The sequence below is a fragment of the Pseudophryne corroboree genome, chromosome 1, assembly GCF_028390025.1.
Source record: "Pseudophryne corroboree isolate aPseCor3 chromosome 1, aPseCor3.hap2, whole genome shotgun sequence".
Lineage (NCBI taxonomy): Eukaryota > Metazoa > Chordata > Amphibia > Anura > Myobatrachidae > Pseudophryne > Pseudophryne corroboree.
The window spans coordinates 1,229,635,414-1,229,652,496 of NC_086444.1; the positions used below are offsets into that span (position 1 = coordinate 1,229,635,414).

Genomic DNA, 17,083 nt, shown 5'->3' on the forward strand with positions numbered 1-17,083 from the left:
CTAGTGCTGGTGCCTGCGTTAGGCACTGTTTGAGTCTCTCAAATGCTGTTTCGGATTCGTCTGTATGCGAAATCCGATCAGGTTTGTTTGAAGAGACCATTTCCTGCAAAGGTAACGCCAATATGGAAAACCCTGGGATCCAATTACGGCAATACCCACACATTCCTAAAAACGTCCTGATCTGTTGCTGGGTTTGTGGCAGTGTCATGTCTCTAATGGCTTGGATTCTATCAGCGGTCAGGTGTCTCAGTACTTTGACAGTGTCCCAAATATTTTACCTTAGCTTGGCATAATTGCAACTTGTCTTTGGAAACCTTGTGACCTGTGTCTGAAAGATGAAACAGGAGCTGTTTCGTATCCTTCAGGGATGCCTCCAGTGAATCTGAACACAGTAATAAATCGTCCACATACTGTATCAATACTGATCCACTGTCTGGTTGGAAAGACTGTAAACAATCATGCAAAGCCTGAGAAAATATACTTGGACTATCTATGAAACCTTGGGGTAACCGAGTCCACGTGTATTGGACTCCTCTGTATGTGAATGCAAACAAATATTGGCTGTCAGGGTGCAGAGGTACCGAAAAGAATGCGGAGCAGAGGTCAATAACAGTGAAAAATTTGGCAGTGGGAGGAATTTGCATTAGGATGACAGCTGGATTAGGCACTACGGGGAACTGACTCTCAACTATTTTGTTAATCCCCCTTAGATCCTGCACTAGCCTGTAACCCCTCCCCCCACTCTTTTTAACAGGGAAGATGGGACTATTGGCTGTGCTGGACGTTCTTACCAGAATGCCCTGTTGCAGCAAGCGTTCTATTACTGGGAAAACTCCTAACTCCACCTCTGGCTTCAGAGGATACTGTGGGATTTTTGGAGCTATCCTACCATCTTTTACTTGTACAACTACTGGAGCTACGTTTGCCATTAATCCAGTGTCCTGTCCATCTTTTGTCCAAAGTGACTCTGGTATCTGAGATATCATCTCTTCTACTTGGGATGGATTCCTATTTGTCATAATGGAATGTGACATTAATTTTGATGGGGAGTCTAGCATGTCTCGTACTTCCTGAGCGTGATTCTCAGGAATGTCCAAGAATACACCTTCAGGAGTACAATAAATGACGCAACCCATTTTACATAGTAAGTCTCTCCCCAGGAGATTAGTTGGTGCCGATGCAGCCAGCAAAAAGGAATGCTTGGTATGCAAAGGCCCTATTGTAATCTCGGCTGGTTTGCTAACAGGGTAGTGCTGGACTACTCCTGTTACTCCCATGGCTGGAACTGTCCTACCAGTGGTTCTCATGCCCACTGTCGAATTTATCACTGACTTGGCCGCCCCTGTGTCTACAAGAAAGTTTAAAGTTTTACCAGCTACATTGATTGCAATCTCTGGTTCGCTTCCAAGACTGGCAATCAATTTAACTGGCTGCAGATTACAGGTGTGGCCACACCCCTATTGGGTATGCTGACCTCCCTGAATCCCATTGGCAGCAACTACTTGTGGGGGAGTTAGCTGGGAACTACCAGAGGCATGCCAGTCTCTGTTCGGGGGATATCTTTTTGTTTCCCCTGTATGTGGCTCAAAACTCCGCCTCTGTGGACCCTGCTCCCAATGTCGTGTGTTGTGTTGTTGTCTAGGGGGTTGAAAAGATCTTTGTACATTCCTTGTTCTACATTCTCGTGCAAAGTGTCCCGGTCTGTTACAAGAAAAACATGTTATTACACTTGCCTTACCCACAGGATTCGGTGGTACATACGCAGGCTGCCTTGTGGTCAGCGCCTGTATACTTACGGACATCAACTTATCACTTTGCGACTCCCTGTGTCTAGTGATGTTTTTGTCGTGATCAACAGCAGCCTCTCTCAAGGTGGACACTGACAGACCTCGCCAACATGGTTGTGTGGTCTGTACCCTAGCTTTTAATGTTTCTTTCAAACCATCCATCAGTACAGATACTGCTACTTCTCGATGGTTTGGGTTGGTCTTAATGTCTTCTATACCAGTGTATTTTGCCATTTCTGATAGTGCCCGGTGGAAATATTCTGCTGCCGTTTCGGACTCCTTTTGCTTAATGGAAAATATTTTATTCCATTTAACAACGGCTGGGAAATACTCCTTTAGCTGTAAATTTATCCTTTTTACATTATCCTGGTCGTACACATCTGTAAGCGGTACATCTTTATCTAGTCCACAATCAGCCAAGAATTTAACTGAGTCGACATTGGAAGGTAAGCAAGCTCTTAGCACTATCTGCCAATCCTTATTATTGGGCTCTAAAGTGTTTCCTAGATCCCTGATGTATTTTTGGCTTGCCACTAAATCTTTTCTGGGGTCTGGGAATTCAGACACTATGGTCCTCAATTCCATTCTAGTGAACGGGCAATACATGGCAATGTTCCTGACGGGTGTGGCTCCTGATGCATCTGTTTTCCCATTGGGAACTACTATCACCTTTACAGGAGCAATTCTAACAGCCTCATTCTGCGTAGATTCTACAACTTGTGGTACAATTGTTTCAGTGTAATGCATGGTGCCGTACTTACCCGTTGACACGACCTCACCTATCCCTCCGCTAGGGGCCTTAACTAATCTCGTGGGTGGTGCAGTTCCTACTGTGGTTTCTGATATGGTGGCCGCTAGAGAGAGCGCTGAAATTGTTGCCGAATCTTCTTCTTGATCACACTCCTGAGGAAGGTTCAAAACAGGGTACATCTTGCACGGGTTAATACTTGCATGAGTTATTTGGTTAACATCATTAACATTTACAGGGTTACTAAGAGTTTGCGTTTTACAACCCAGTGCGTTTCTCTCCGCAATCAACTTCTCTCCTGCAATGTATGGTGGAGGAGGAGCTGTGGCTATCAGCTTCCTGACTGCCCCAGATCCTGCCGCCAGAGCCAAACCTCTCTGTATCTCACCTTCCTGGTGCCATAACTGTAAATAATCATGATGCTGAATTCGTCTCTTTGCTGATTTTACGAGACATATCCTCCTCCTTAAATTTTGTAACACGTCTGGACTGAAGCTACCTATTCTTGGGAATTTGTCCCTGTCTTGTACAGTCATTCTCTCCCATTCATCACATAAAGATTCGGTGTGACTTCCATATTTTTCACACATTACATATCGTGCCGACCCAACTGGTCGGTTCACAGAATCAACCTGAACCAGGGTTGATCGCCCCCTACCTGAGCAACTGGCCCCCATAGTCTGCAGGTGTTGCTTAGTCCTCCTTGGATTTCTGTATCAAGGTTTTCAGCAAGCCTTTACAGACAACCAAATTACTCCACAGTAGGCCGGCGGTGGCGGTTTACCGAGTACCCCACTCACTCGCCCACCTCGACCAATACGACCTGATCACACCGATATGGTGCTGGCGTACTCGATACAGGGCCCCTATGGAACCTTCAGTTTACTGGAACATATGAGGGTTACCCGCAGGACACTTACTCTTTCCAGTAAAGGTGGGGTTGTTAGATAGTTCCTGAGTGACCAGCGAACTTCCCTTCCAAAAATAAAAAATTACACAAATCACGTCAGAATGTACAGATAGCGTTTGTGACCACTTTACTCTAATGGTATTAGGTCAGATTACTAACTACTGCACACAATTACGTGTGGTCCAATCGTTCAGTACATAAGCACTACTTGTTATGTACTGAGAGATCAATGGAATCGATGTTTCCGGCCGCGATTCCTTCAGCAAGAGCTTATGGCCTATATGGGTTCTGCACCAACACCCCAGGCGTTGTGCCACTGGACTTTTATAGCGGACCTCTTTAGTACCTTACGACCTCCTGGTCTTGTTACCTTATGGTCCGCTATACTCTAATGCTCAAATATTATTTAACCAGGGATGCCTCCCTAGCCACCGTATATGTCACTTACACGTGTGTCCCTTGACGAGTACCCGGCTTTCCTTTTGGTTCCACCTTAAAGTTGTATAAACTTATGTATACAAAACCACACTCACTCAACACATGTACACTTTGTTTCTATATCTATTTCTGCGCAGAAATTGTCTTCAGTCCAACAGTGTTACCAATTAGGAGCAGGATCTGTTAAACTAAATTTCAGATTTTTTTTTTTTTCCAAAAATAGATTTGCGTTATTTACCGCGTCGCGTTATCTACCGCTGTGCGTTACTTATCGCCTTTGCGCTAATTATCGCTTTGCGCTAATTCAACTTTTCGTGACGAGCTACGTGGGCGTAACCGGACGCTACGTTGCGTAATGTACGCTGCGTGCGTCTGCCTTTGGATTGCGTACGCAAGTCTTTTGTTAGGGACACGTGTACGCAAAACAAAGATCCACCGTAACACAATTTCTATTTTTATCAATGTAGATGATCCCTGATCATCTACCGCACACCACACTGACTGCCTTATCTCCCAGACAAGCCGTGTGTTGGTCTATATTTTAACTATTACCTCTACTATGAAATAACAGCAAATCTCTTTTTGCACTTTCTATCAACTATAAAACTTGGCAAACAGGAATAGTGATATACGAAATTTGAAAAAGAAATACAGATAAATGTATGCGTGCGTGTATACGCAAGACAGAAGAGAAATAAAACAGTTTTAAAAGACACAAGCGTTTTGTTCTTACTTCCGGTTCCCGGATTCCTTCAGCACTCTTTATCTAAGCGAAGCAGACGCTTATCCAATCAGCACTGCAAGGAATATGATCCCGCCCTTTGCTGATGGATAATGTCTGCTGATCTACCTAGTGCAGATATGAGAAGGATAGGACGAGTCCCCAATTGACAATGCTAAATTCCCTTGTCGTATAAACAACCCTTTATGAAGCTAAGAACACTGTACGCTGTTTACTTAAGAAGTACCGTAATGGTACGCTAGTTGCGTAACGATCGCTCAGCCGTAGGCGAGACGCTCACGGCCCAGCGATCACAGGACACGTTATTGGCTATGACTAGAGTAATGATTCGCTATGGCGTAGCGGACGCTCGAGACCACGAGGAGATCACCAGCGGCGCAGACGCTCACAACGCTATACCTTTATGTCTAAACCTTATACCAAAGAAATACACAGAATACCTTAATGTGAATACAGGGTGTAAGTGCAACCTTGTGTAACCTGACTAACTACAAAGCTGCTTGAGCGTCACCGACGCTCAAGTGAACACTTAACACTATAGAAAATACACAGATACTGGTTTAGGTTCCAAAGCCTATTAACTGTATTATATCTAGTATACTTGTAAAAAGGGGATAACAGTACAAATGATACACTACAATATAACAGAGACTTCCTAACCACAGAACTAAACAATACTATCTAATACAATACAATACTAGTCTAGGGGAGATACGAGAGAGAGAGAGAAGGGAAAGAGAGAGAGAGAGAGAGACGGAGAGAGATGAGAGAAATTGGCTCACAGAAAGACAATGATAACGGAGAGAAACTTACGCACAAGGGTAAACGATCGCATGCGCCTGGACATCCAGCACCCGATCTTCAGCAATGAGAACCGTTGAAGAGTGAGAGCTGGATGTGGTCGGCCTGCCTATTTATGCCCCACACACAATGCAATCCTACAGTCCCTACAATCCCATTGTCCATTGGACGTCGGAATTCGGCCCTGCATCATAACAAAAGGTCATAGGTTGATTCATACAGGTGGGCTGTGACGATTTCAAACAGCTCAGGTGGGTGGGGAACTAGGTTTCCCGCCGCATACCTGAGTATGAGTAAATAGTAGAAATGGACATAAACTTCTTATGTCCATAACTATTCGCACGAGCGATTAATACGCTCCAAACCAACACCGGAATATTGCTAATTAAATACTCTTCCGATGGGTACCAAACACTGCTGTATGATTCCTGTTAGACCCTTCGTACGATACAAAGAGGGATTCCTTAGCTCAGGGACCTTCTATATTAACCAAACTATCAGAAACTATCAAAGGGACCATGATCTATAAACTACATTAATTGTGAAAATATGTAACGAATGAGTCGCACGCTACGACTACATAAACTCTACCGTAAATACGCATACCGCGCCTGCGAGTGCACGCTATTGCGGGTATGCGCCTTCACGGGAGAGCGTACGCATGCGCAGCACGGACCAGTGTGCGGTGCAAATATGGCAACGTGCATAGAGACATTTTTCTGACTTTGACACCAGTCTCTGACATAGGACACCAAACCTAGAAAGGCTCTTTTCTGTGTTAAGGTCTGTGGATTTGGAGCATCCAGTATAACTTTTATTCTTTCTGTTGTAAGGTGGCATGTTCCTTGAGAAATGCAGTGTCCTTCTGCGCAAATTGCAGCTTGGCTTGTGTCACTCAGCAGTCTTTATCTGCAAGAACTTTAACAATGATATTGTCTCTTCTTGGCATTGCTGTTTGGTAGCAGTTGCTAGTAGTAGATCATCCACATATTGCAGTAGCTGAGTTTCTTCTGGATAGTCAGGTGCCCATTTCTTCAAGACTGTGGCCATGGCTTCTGTGAACTCTGATGGGCTTGTAGCTCCTCCTTGAGAAAGTCTTGTCCAGCAATATTGCTGTCCATCATGTGCAAGCATATCTTTGATCTGTACTTCTATGGCTGCTGTCTGTTCCTTGTTCAAGGGGTACTGTTTTATAGTTACTGGTACAGTTCCTGGTTTGATAGCTTCACAGGTTGGACCTTCATGGTTCCCACATCTTTTTCCTTTTGCCCATACCTTGACTGGAACTCCCCATCCTCGCCAGGTTTTAATTTGTTCTGGGATTTCTTCTTCATCCTGTTCTGCGGTGGTTGCTAGAAATATCTGTATAGCGACTTGCACTTGATCATAGTCTGTGGGTGATGGTGCTGTCTTGAATATCACCATGTTCCCTCTATACAGAATACTTGCTTGTGGTTTCTGTAGCAAATCTGCTCCCAGCAAGTTGACTGGGCAGGTGGCAGATACTAGGAACTCTACTGGGATTTCATGTGGATGTCCTTGTACTTGTACATTGAGGATCCTAGTTTTCCTCAGCTGGATCTTTTCTCCACTTAATCCCTTTGCTGTCACTGGTTTTCCTGTAATGAGGTGTGCTGGTACTTCTTCCTGTCTTATAACTGATTGGCTTGCCCCAGTATCAAGCAGGCAGGAAACATTTTCTCCCGTTGGCAGTTTGACTTTAATAAACCTATCTTCAATTCTGTCGGGGGGGTTCATCGGGAGTATCATTGGTACTGGGGTGCCGGGACTTCAGTCTGACTTATCCTTGGGGGCTTGATTGCCCCTTTTTTCTATCCAACTTTTATATGTGCGACAGTCTCTTTTGAAGTGACCTGGTTTCTTGCACCAGAAGCATTTACCCGATTCGGGCTTGATCATGGCTCTTCCTTCCCCTTCTAATTTTTTTCTTTGAGCCTTCTTCTGTGACCAGGTAGACTGTTTTGGGTTTGGCTACCTTTTTCTCCTTTTCTTCCTTTTCCAGATCTTCTAAGGCCCTTACCGTATCCAGAATTTGATCCATAGGCGTAGACCTATATGCAGGAGTACTAGTAATTAATTTCTGTTTTAGACTTGGTCTTAAACCTTCCAATACTCGATATCTGACCATCCTTTCTCCTGCTCCTGCTTCTGCTTCTGGGTCCAAACCTTCATTTCGGACCATATCCTTAATTTTACAGAGGAAACTTCTAAACGGTTGTTCTCCTTGTGGTCCAATGTCTTCTGGATACCTTTGATTTCTTAAATAACACTATCTCCTTAGGCGTGCCACAAACTGTGGTCCACTGGCTATAGTTTTCCTTTGTGCTTCTAGTACATCTTCTATCTGTTCATGATAATCAGTGGCTTGATGAGCTGCCATATCCTTAATCTGTCTTAGATCACCCTCTGCTAATTTATTTTTACATATTTGTTCCACATCTACCCATGCGGCGGAATATAAATTACACATAGTCTCCATATATAACCCAAACCGTCCAGGCTGTTTGTAGGGATCTGGGCTATTTTTTATTATGGCTGTAACTTCCATTACTGAAAAAGGGGTATGTTGTTCTCTTGTAAGAAACTGTGGTCTAAAATTATTCTGTCCTTGAACATATCCCTCCTCATTCGCTAATATAGCCTGTCCTCCTCTTGGATTGACATAGGCAAAGGTACGAACTGGGTAACAAGCAGGAACATTTAAAAGTTTTCTGATTCATCTTCTTCCTCAATTTCATGCATCTGTAGAGTTCCATTTTCTGCTTCAGTGTAAAATACATTTCTTGTTCCCAGTCTCCCCTTTCTCAGTTTTCTTTTGTCTTTATGAGACAATGGGGATCCTGAATGCATTTCCCCTTGACCGGGTAGGTTGTACGGTTTCAGTCTATTTATCATTAATGGAGTTCTGTGGCCTGTTCCTATCTGGGGTGTACAGTTGGGACATGTCATCCTCTCTGGTTCCAACAAAGATGCACATTGGTGACATTTAGTTAAATCAGGGTACTGGTTCCATACTATAGGAGGTTGCCCTGGGGTTCCCAGATTTGCGGGCTAAGGGGGTGGATCTGTGACTAGTGTAGGTACTGGGATTGGTATTACAGGTGGAGGAGGGGGCAGATTGGGAATAACTGGCACATTATGGCCCTGGTTCGTTCCTGTAGTTGCTAAACAGACCGTCATATGCTGGTCATCTTCCCTCTCTTTCTTCTTCCTTTCCTCCTCCTGCTCCCATTTCTCACTTGCTGTTAGCCAAATATAAACCTGATCCCCTTTCTTGCGTTTTTCTATCCATTCCCTATTACAGATTCTGAACTTTCTCCATTTGTCAGTGTTAAATTCCCCATCTGGAGGAAATCCTGCCCTTTTAAATACCTTGGCTATATCTTTAACTGCATGTGGTCCCACCTCCTGTTTAACTATTTCCACAGGGGTCAATTCACCCTTGCTATTAGAGGTTCCCATCCTGCCTTCTGCCAACTTATCAACACTTCTCTCTCCGATATGAGTTACACAATTTCAGTACTCTATGTTGATTATTGTAAAGATGGGTTTCCTGAACACTACAGGTTTACCTCTGTCCTACTGATTACATACACCTGTAATCATTCAGTTTCCTTATGGGTGGACTCACAATCTTCCGTTATCAAGGAATATCTCAATCTGGTGGGTCTGACAGAATAGGGACAAAAGAATCTTTCAGGTTCTGGTTCTTTCAGTGTCTGGCGCAAGTCCTTGCCTTCCCTTAGATTAACAAAACCATGACATCCTGTTGTTAATATACCTTTCATATAACCCACAGTTTTATCATAAACACCTTCTTGATGTCCCCTACACCTTTTAAAACCTGATATATCTTTTTCAGTGCGTACAACAAATGTAATATTTACTGACCCATGAGGACCTTTCACAAACCACTTTAAACTAACAGTACAACACCCACAACCATATGAGCTTTCAAAATCCATACATTCTTCAATTTCAGACATAAATTTACACTACTGTTCTGATACAAAAGAGGCAAGGCTTTTACTAGGAAGCGCTTGAGTTGAACAGAGAAAACTGGCACTTCTGACAGACGTTAAAACGCGTAAAGTAACAATTGGCGAAAATCGCAATCAATTTGTTACTTACCGCGGTTTAAACGGTTCCAACGTCTAGAGTCAGGTGACTTGTTGCTCCTCTATTCAACTTCTTGGCTTCCCGGGTTTCTGCACCATGAAAATGTTGGAGGTAAACCTCCTTTAGCCTTAGCCTTCTCTGAGAGGACTCCAACAACAGCCTATCTTTTGCATTCAGAACTACCTGTGAATAAAATATGTGCCGTGCAGCCAGCTGGAAAAATCAAATATTCACACACTCAGCCTGGTGTATTCAATCTGAGTTCTGGTTTAATGTCCTTACATACAGATATATATACTTGAAAAAAAACTCAGAGGAGTTACAATTTAACCTCAGGGTTGTGTCCTCTTCCTGATAACGGTCTTGTTCTTGTTCTTTTCCTTATCTCTATCAGACATGGCTTACCCACAAGTTCCTCTTTTTGCTAACTGAATATTTCATCATTCTAGACATTTCTGTTTTCCCCCAACATATATAAGCATATCATATATTAATGCTAAAGTAAGCTTATAATGTATTGAATATAACAAAATGGAGTGACATTGGCTTTATTGCAGAATCATACTAATGCTTGCCCATCTACCTTCCGCACAGGTCACTAACTCTAACCCTAATACTGAGGCCCGGGGCAGGGGGCAGGTCACTAACTCTAACCCTAATACTGAGTCCCGGGGTGGGGGGCAGGTCACTAACTCTAACCCTAATACTGAGGCCCAGGGCGGGGGGCAGGTCACTAACTCTAACCCTAATACTGAGGCCCGGGGCGGGGGGCAGGTCACTAACCCTAATACTGAGGCCCAGGGCAGGGGGCAGGTCACTAACCCTAATACTGAGGCTTGGGGCAGGGGCAGGTCACTAACCCTAATACTGAGGCCCGGGGCAGGGGGCAGGTCACTAACCCTAATACTGAGGCCTGGGGCAGGGGGCAGGTCACTAACCCTAATACTGAGGCCCAGGGCAGGTCACTAACCCTAATACTGAGGCCCGGGGCAGGTGGCAGGTCACTAACCCTAATACTGAGGCCCGGGGCAGGGGGCAGGTCACTAACCCTAATACTGAGGCAGGGGGCAGGTCACTAACCCTAATATTGAGGCCCGGGGCAGGGGGCAGGTCACTAACCCTAATACTGAGGCCCGGGGCAGGTGGCAGGTCACTAACCCTAATACTGAGGCCCGGGGCAGGGGGCAGGTCACTAACCCTTATACTGAAGCCCAGGGCAGGTGGCAGGTCACTAACCCTAATACTGAGGCCCAGGGCAGGTGGCAGGTCACTAACCCTAATACTGAGGCCCGGGGCAGGGGGCAGGTCACTAACCCTAATACTGAGGCCCGGGGCAGGGGGCAGGTCACTAACCCTAATACTGAGGCCCGGGGCAGGGGGCAGGTCACTAACCCTAATACTGAGGCTCGGGGCAGGGGGCAGGTCACTAACCCTAATACTGAGGCCCGGGGCAGGGGGCAGGTCACTAACCCTAATACTGAGGCCCAGGGCAGGGGGCAGGTCACTAACCCTAATACTGAGGCACGAGGCAGGTTATTAACTCTAACCCTAATACTGAGGCCCGGGGGGAAGGGGGTGTCAGGATAGCTTGCAGACACAGCCACCCCCTGACGTAGATGACTGCTGTAAATAAAAGACGTATACAGTGTGTTATTAGTGTCAGCTCATTGTTATTACTATTGTGTCTGCTTCACATTAAGTAACCAGGATTACTGTATATTGATGCATTTTAGGTCATTTTATTCCTTGTTCCTGGTGTTATATTCCTGCCGTTCTGTTCACATGTTTGATGGCGTGCCGGATTCCCTACTGCTTAGAGAGATTAGACAAAAATGTAATCTCATGTAAGTATTATACTACATGTGTCCCCGTGCATTATACTCCTGTACATGTGTCCCTGTACATTATACTCCTGTACATGTGTCCCTGTACATTATACTCCTGTACATGTGTCCCCGTACATTATACTCCTGTACATGTGTCCCCGTACATTATACTCCTGTACATGTGTCCCTGTGCATTATACTCCTATACATGTGTCCCTGTACATTATACTCCTGTACATGTGTCCCTGTACAGTATACTCCTATACATGTGTCCCTGTACATTATACTCCTGTACATGTGTCCCTGTGCATTATACTCCTATACATGTGTCCCTGTACATTATACTCCTGTACATGTGTCCCTGTACAGTATACTCCTATACATGTGTCCCTGTACATTATACTCCTGTACATGTGTCCCTGTACATTATACGCCTGTACATGTGTCCCTGTACATTATACTCCTGTACATGTGTCCCTGTACATTATACTCCTGTACATGTGTCCCCGTGCACTATACTCCTGTACATGTGTCCCGTGCATTATACTCCTGTACATGTGTCCCCGTGCATTATACTCCTGTACATGTGTCCCCGTGCATTATACTCCTGTACATGTGTCCCTGTACATTATACTCCTGTACACGTGTCCCCGTACATTATACTCCTGTACACGTGTCCCTGTACATTATACTCCTGTACACGTGTCCCTGTACATTATACTCCTGTACATGTGTCCCTGTACATTATACTCCTGTACATGTGTCCCTATACATTATACTCCTGTGCATGTGTCCCTGTGCATTATACTCCTGTACATGTGTCACTGTGCATTATACTCCTGTACATGTGTCCCTATACATTATACTCCTGTACATGTGTCCCTGTGCATTATACTCCTGTACACGTGTCCCTGTACATTATACTCCTGTACACGTGTCCCTGTACATTATACTCCTATACATGTGTCCCTGTACATTATACTCCTATACATGTGTCCCTGTACATTATACTCCTGTACATGTGTCCCTGTACATTATACGCCTGTACATGTGTCCCTGTACATTATACTCCTGTACATGTGTCCCTGTACATTATACTCCTGTACATGTGTCCCCGTGCACTATACTCCTGTACATGTGTCCCCGTGCACTATACTCCTGTACATGTGTCCCGTGCATTATACTCCTGTACATGTGTCCCCGTGCATTATACTCCTGTACATGTGTCCCCGTGCATTATACTCCTGTACATGTGTCCCTGTACATTATACTCCTGTACACGTGTCCCCGTACATTATACTCCTGTACACGTGTCCCTGTACATTATACTCCTGTACACGTGTCCCTGTACATTATACTCCTGTACATGTGTCCCTGTACATTATACTCCTGTACATGTGTCCCTATACATTATACTCCTGTGCATGTGTCCCTGTGCATTATACTCCTGTACATGTGTCACTGTGCATTATACTCCTGTACATGTGTCCCTATACATTATACTCCTGTACATGTGTCCCTGTGCATTATACTCCTGTACACGTGTCCCTGTACATTATACTCCTGTACACGTGTCCCTGTACATTATACTCCTGTACATGTGTCCCTGTACATTATACTCCTGTACATGTGTCCCTGTACATTATACTCCTGTACATGTGTCCCTATACATTATACTCCTGTACATGTGTCCCCGTACATTATACTCCTGTACACGTGTCCCTGTACATTATACTCCTGTACACGTGTCCCTGTACATTATACTCCTGTACATGTGTCCCTGTGCATTATACTCCTGTACACGTGTCCCTGTACATTATACTCCTGTACACGTGTCCCTGTACATTATACTCCTGTACATGTGTCCCTGTACATTATACTCCTGTACATGTGTCCCTGTACATTATACTCCTGTACATGTGTCCCTATACATTATACTCCTGTACATGTGTCCCTGTGCATTATACTCCTGTACACGTGTCCCTGTACATTATACTCCTGTACACGTGTCCCTGTACATTATACTCCTGTACATGTGTCCCTGTACATTATACTCCTGTACATGTGTCCCCGTACATTATACTCCTGTACATGTGTCCCTATACATTATACTCCTGTACATGTGTCCCCATGCATTATACTCCTGTACATGTGTCTCTGTACATTATACTCCTGTACACGTGTCCCTGTACATTATACTCCTGTACATGTGTCCCCGTACATTATACTCCTGTACATGTGTCCCCGTGCATTATACTCCTGTACATGTGTCCCTATACATTATACTCCTGTACATGTGTCCCTGTACATTATACTCCTGTACATGTGTCCCCGTGCATTATACTCCTGTACATGTGTCCCTATACATTATACTCCTGTACATGTGTCCCTGTACATTATACTCCTGTACATGTGTCCCCGTGCATTATACTCCTGTACATGTGTCCCCGTGCATTATACTCCTGTACATGTGTCCCTGTGCATTATACTCCTGTACATGTGTCCCCGTGCATTATACTCCTGTACATGTGTCCCTATACATTATACTCCTGTACATGTGTCCCTGTACATTATACTCCTGTACATGTGTCCCTATACATTATACTCCTGTACATGTGTCCCTGTACATTATACTCCTGTACATGTGTCCCTATACATTATACTCCTGTACATGTGTCCCCGTGCATTATACTCCTGTACATGTGTCCCCGTACATTATACTCCTGTACATGTGTCCCTGTACATTATACTCCTGTACATGTGTCCCCGTACATTATACTCCTGTACATATGTCCCCGTACATTATACTCCTGTACACGTGTCCCCGTGCATTATACTCCTGTACATGTGTCCCCGTGCATTATACTCCTGTACATGTGTCCCTATACATTATACTCCTGTACATGTGTCCCTATACATTATACTCCTGTACACGTGTCCCTATACATTATACTCCTGTACATGTGTCCCTATACATTATACTCCTGTACATGTGTCCCTATACATTATACTCCTGTACATGTGTCCCCGTGCATTATACTCCTGTACATGTGTCCCCGTACATTATACTCCTGTACATGTGTCCCTGTACATTATACTCCTGTACATGTGTCCCTATACATTATACTCCTGTACATGTGTCCCTGTACATTATACTCCTGTACATGTGTCCCTGTGCATTATACTCCTGTACATGTGTCCCTGTACATTATACTCCTGTACATGTGTCCCCGTGCATTATACTCCTGTACATGTGTCCCCGTGCATTATACTCCTGTACATGTGTCCCTATACATTATACTCCTGTACATGTGTCCCTGTACATTATACTCCTGTACATGTGTCCCTATACATTATACTCCTGTACATGTGTCCCTGTGCATTATACTCCTGTACATGTGTCCCTGTACATTATACTCCTGTACATGTGTCCCTGTACATTATACTCCTGTACATGTGTCCCTGTACATTATACTCCTGTACATGTGTCCCTGTACATTATACTCCTGTACATGTGTCCATGTACATTATACTCCTGTACATGTGTCCCTGTGCATTATACTCCTGTACATGTGTCCCTATACATTATACTCCTGTACATGTGTCCCTGTACATTATACTCCTGTACATGTGTCCCTATACATTATACTCCTGTACATGTGTCCCTATACATTATACTCCTGTACATGTGTCCCTGTGCATTATACTCCTGTACATGTGTCCCGTGCATTATACTCCTGTACATGTGTCCCTGTACATTATACTCCTGTACATGTGTCCCTGTGCATTATACTCCTAAACACTTGTCCCTGTGCATTATACTCCTATACGCGTGTCCCTGTACATTGTGCGAGTTGGGTATAATTTCCGACAAAATCCATTGAGTATTTTCTCTCTGTCCCTATCTCTAATCCTAAACCTAACCCTAACCCTCCCCTCCCCCTGCAGCCTAACCCTAACCCTCACCTCCCGCATCCTAACCCTCCCCCGCAGGCTAACCCTTATCTTCCCCTCCCACAGCCAAACCGTGACCTCCACTCCCACAGCCTAACCCCCCCCCACCCCCCGGCAGCCTAACCCTATCTCTCCCCTCCCATAACATAACCCTAACCCTCCCCTCCCACATCCTAACCCTCCCCCGCAGCCTAACCCTGATCTTCCCCTCCCACAGCCTAACCATAACCTCCCCACCCATAATCTAACCCTAAACAACCCCTCCCGCAGCCTAACTCTAACCCTCCCATACTGATAGGTGTGGGATACAATGGATGTGATAAGTGATATAACATAGTGATACAGTGTATGTGATATTACATAGTGATACAGTGTATGTGATATGTGATATTACATAGCGATACAGTTTATGTGATATTACATAGTGATACAGTGTATGTGATATGTGATATTACATAGTGATACAGTATATGTGATATGTGATATTACATAGTGATACAGTATATGTGATATGTGATATTACATAGTGATACAGTGTATGTGATATTACATAGTGATACAGTGTATGTGATATGTGATATTACATAGTGATACAGTGTATGTGATATGTGATATTACATAGTGATACAGTGTATGTGATATTACATAGTGATACAGTGTATGTGATATGTGATATTACATAGTGATACAGTGTATGTGATGTTACATAGTGATACAGTGTATGTGATATATGATATTACATAGTGATACAGTGTATGTGATATGTGATATTACATAGTGATAACGTGTATGTGATATGTGATATTACATAGTGATAACGTGTATGTGATATGTGATATTACATAGTGATACAGTGTATATATTAGAGATGAGCGCCTGAAATTTTTCGGGTTTTGTGTTTTGGTTTTGGGTTCGGTTCCGCGGCCGTGTTTTGGGTTCGACCGCGTTTTGGCAAAACCTCACCGAATTTTTTTTGTCGGATTCGGGTGTGTTTTGGATTCGGGTGTTTTTTTCAAAAAACCCTAAAAAACAGCTTAAATCATAGAATTTGGGGGTCATTTTGATCCCATATTATTATTAACCTCAAAAACCATAATTTCCACTCATTTTCAGTCTATTCTGAATACCTCACACCTCACAATATTATTTTTAGTCCTAAAATTTGCACCGAGGTCGCTGGATGACTAAGCTAAGCGACCCTAGTGGCCGACACAAACACCTGGCCCATCTAGGAGTGGCACTGCAGTGTCACGCAGGATGGCCCTTCCAAAAAACACTCCCCAAACAGCACATGACGCAAAGAAAAAAAGAGGTGCAATGAGGTAGCTGTGTGACTAAGCTCAGCGACCCAAGTGCCCGACACAAACACCTGGCCCATCTAGGAGTGGCACTGCAGTGTCACGCAGGATGTCCCTTCCAAAAAACCCTCCCCAAACAGCACATGACGCAAAGAAAAAAAGAGGCGCAATGAGGTAGCTGTGTGAGTAAGATTAGCGACCCTAGTGGCCGACACAAACACCGGGCCCATCTAGGAGTGGCACTGCAGTGTCACGCAGGATGTCCCTTCCAAAAAACCCTCCCCAAACAGCACATGACGCAAAGAAAAATAAAAGAAAAAAGAGGTGCAAGATGGAATTGTCCTTGGGCCCTCCCACCCACCCTTATGTTGTATAAACAGGACATGCACACTTTAACCAACCCATCATTTCAGTGACAGGGTCTGCCACACGACTGTGA

General features: G+C 44.3%; 1 protein-coding gene across 1 annotated transcript in view; it reads left to right on the forward strand.

Moving 5' to 3' along the window:
* LOC134931411 (uncharacterized) overlaps positions 1–17,083 on the forward strand; it is a 75,144-nt gene that overhangs the window by 22,663 nt on the left and 35,398 nt on the right. Inside the window, exon 4 of the mRNA XM_063925413.1 lies at positions 11,300–11,410. Within this exon, the coding sequence (XP_063781483.1) occupies positions 11,300–11,410 (111 nt within the window). The remainder of the gene's footprint in view (positions 1–11,299; positions 11,411–17,083) is intronic.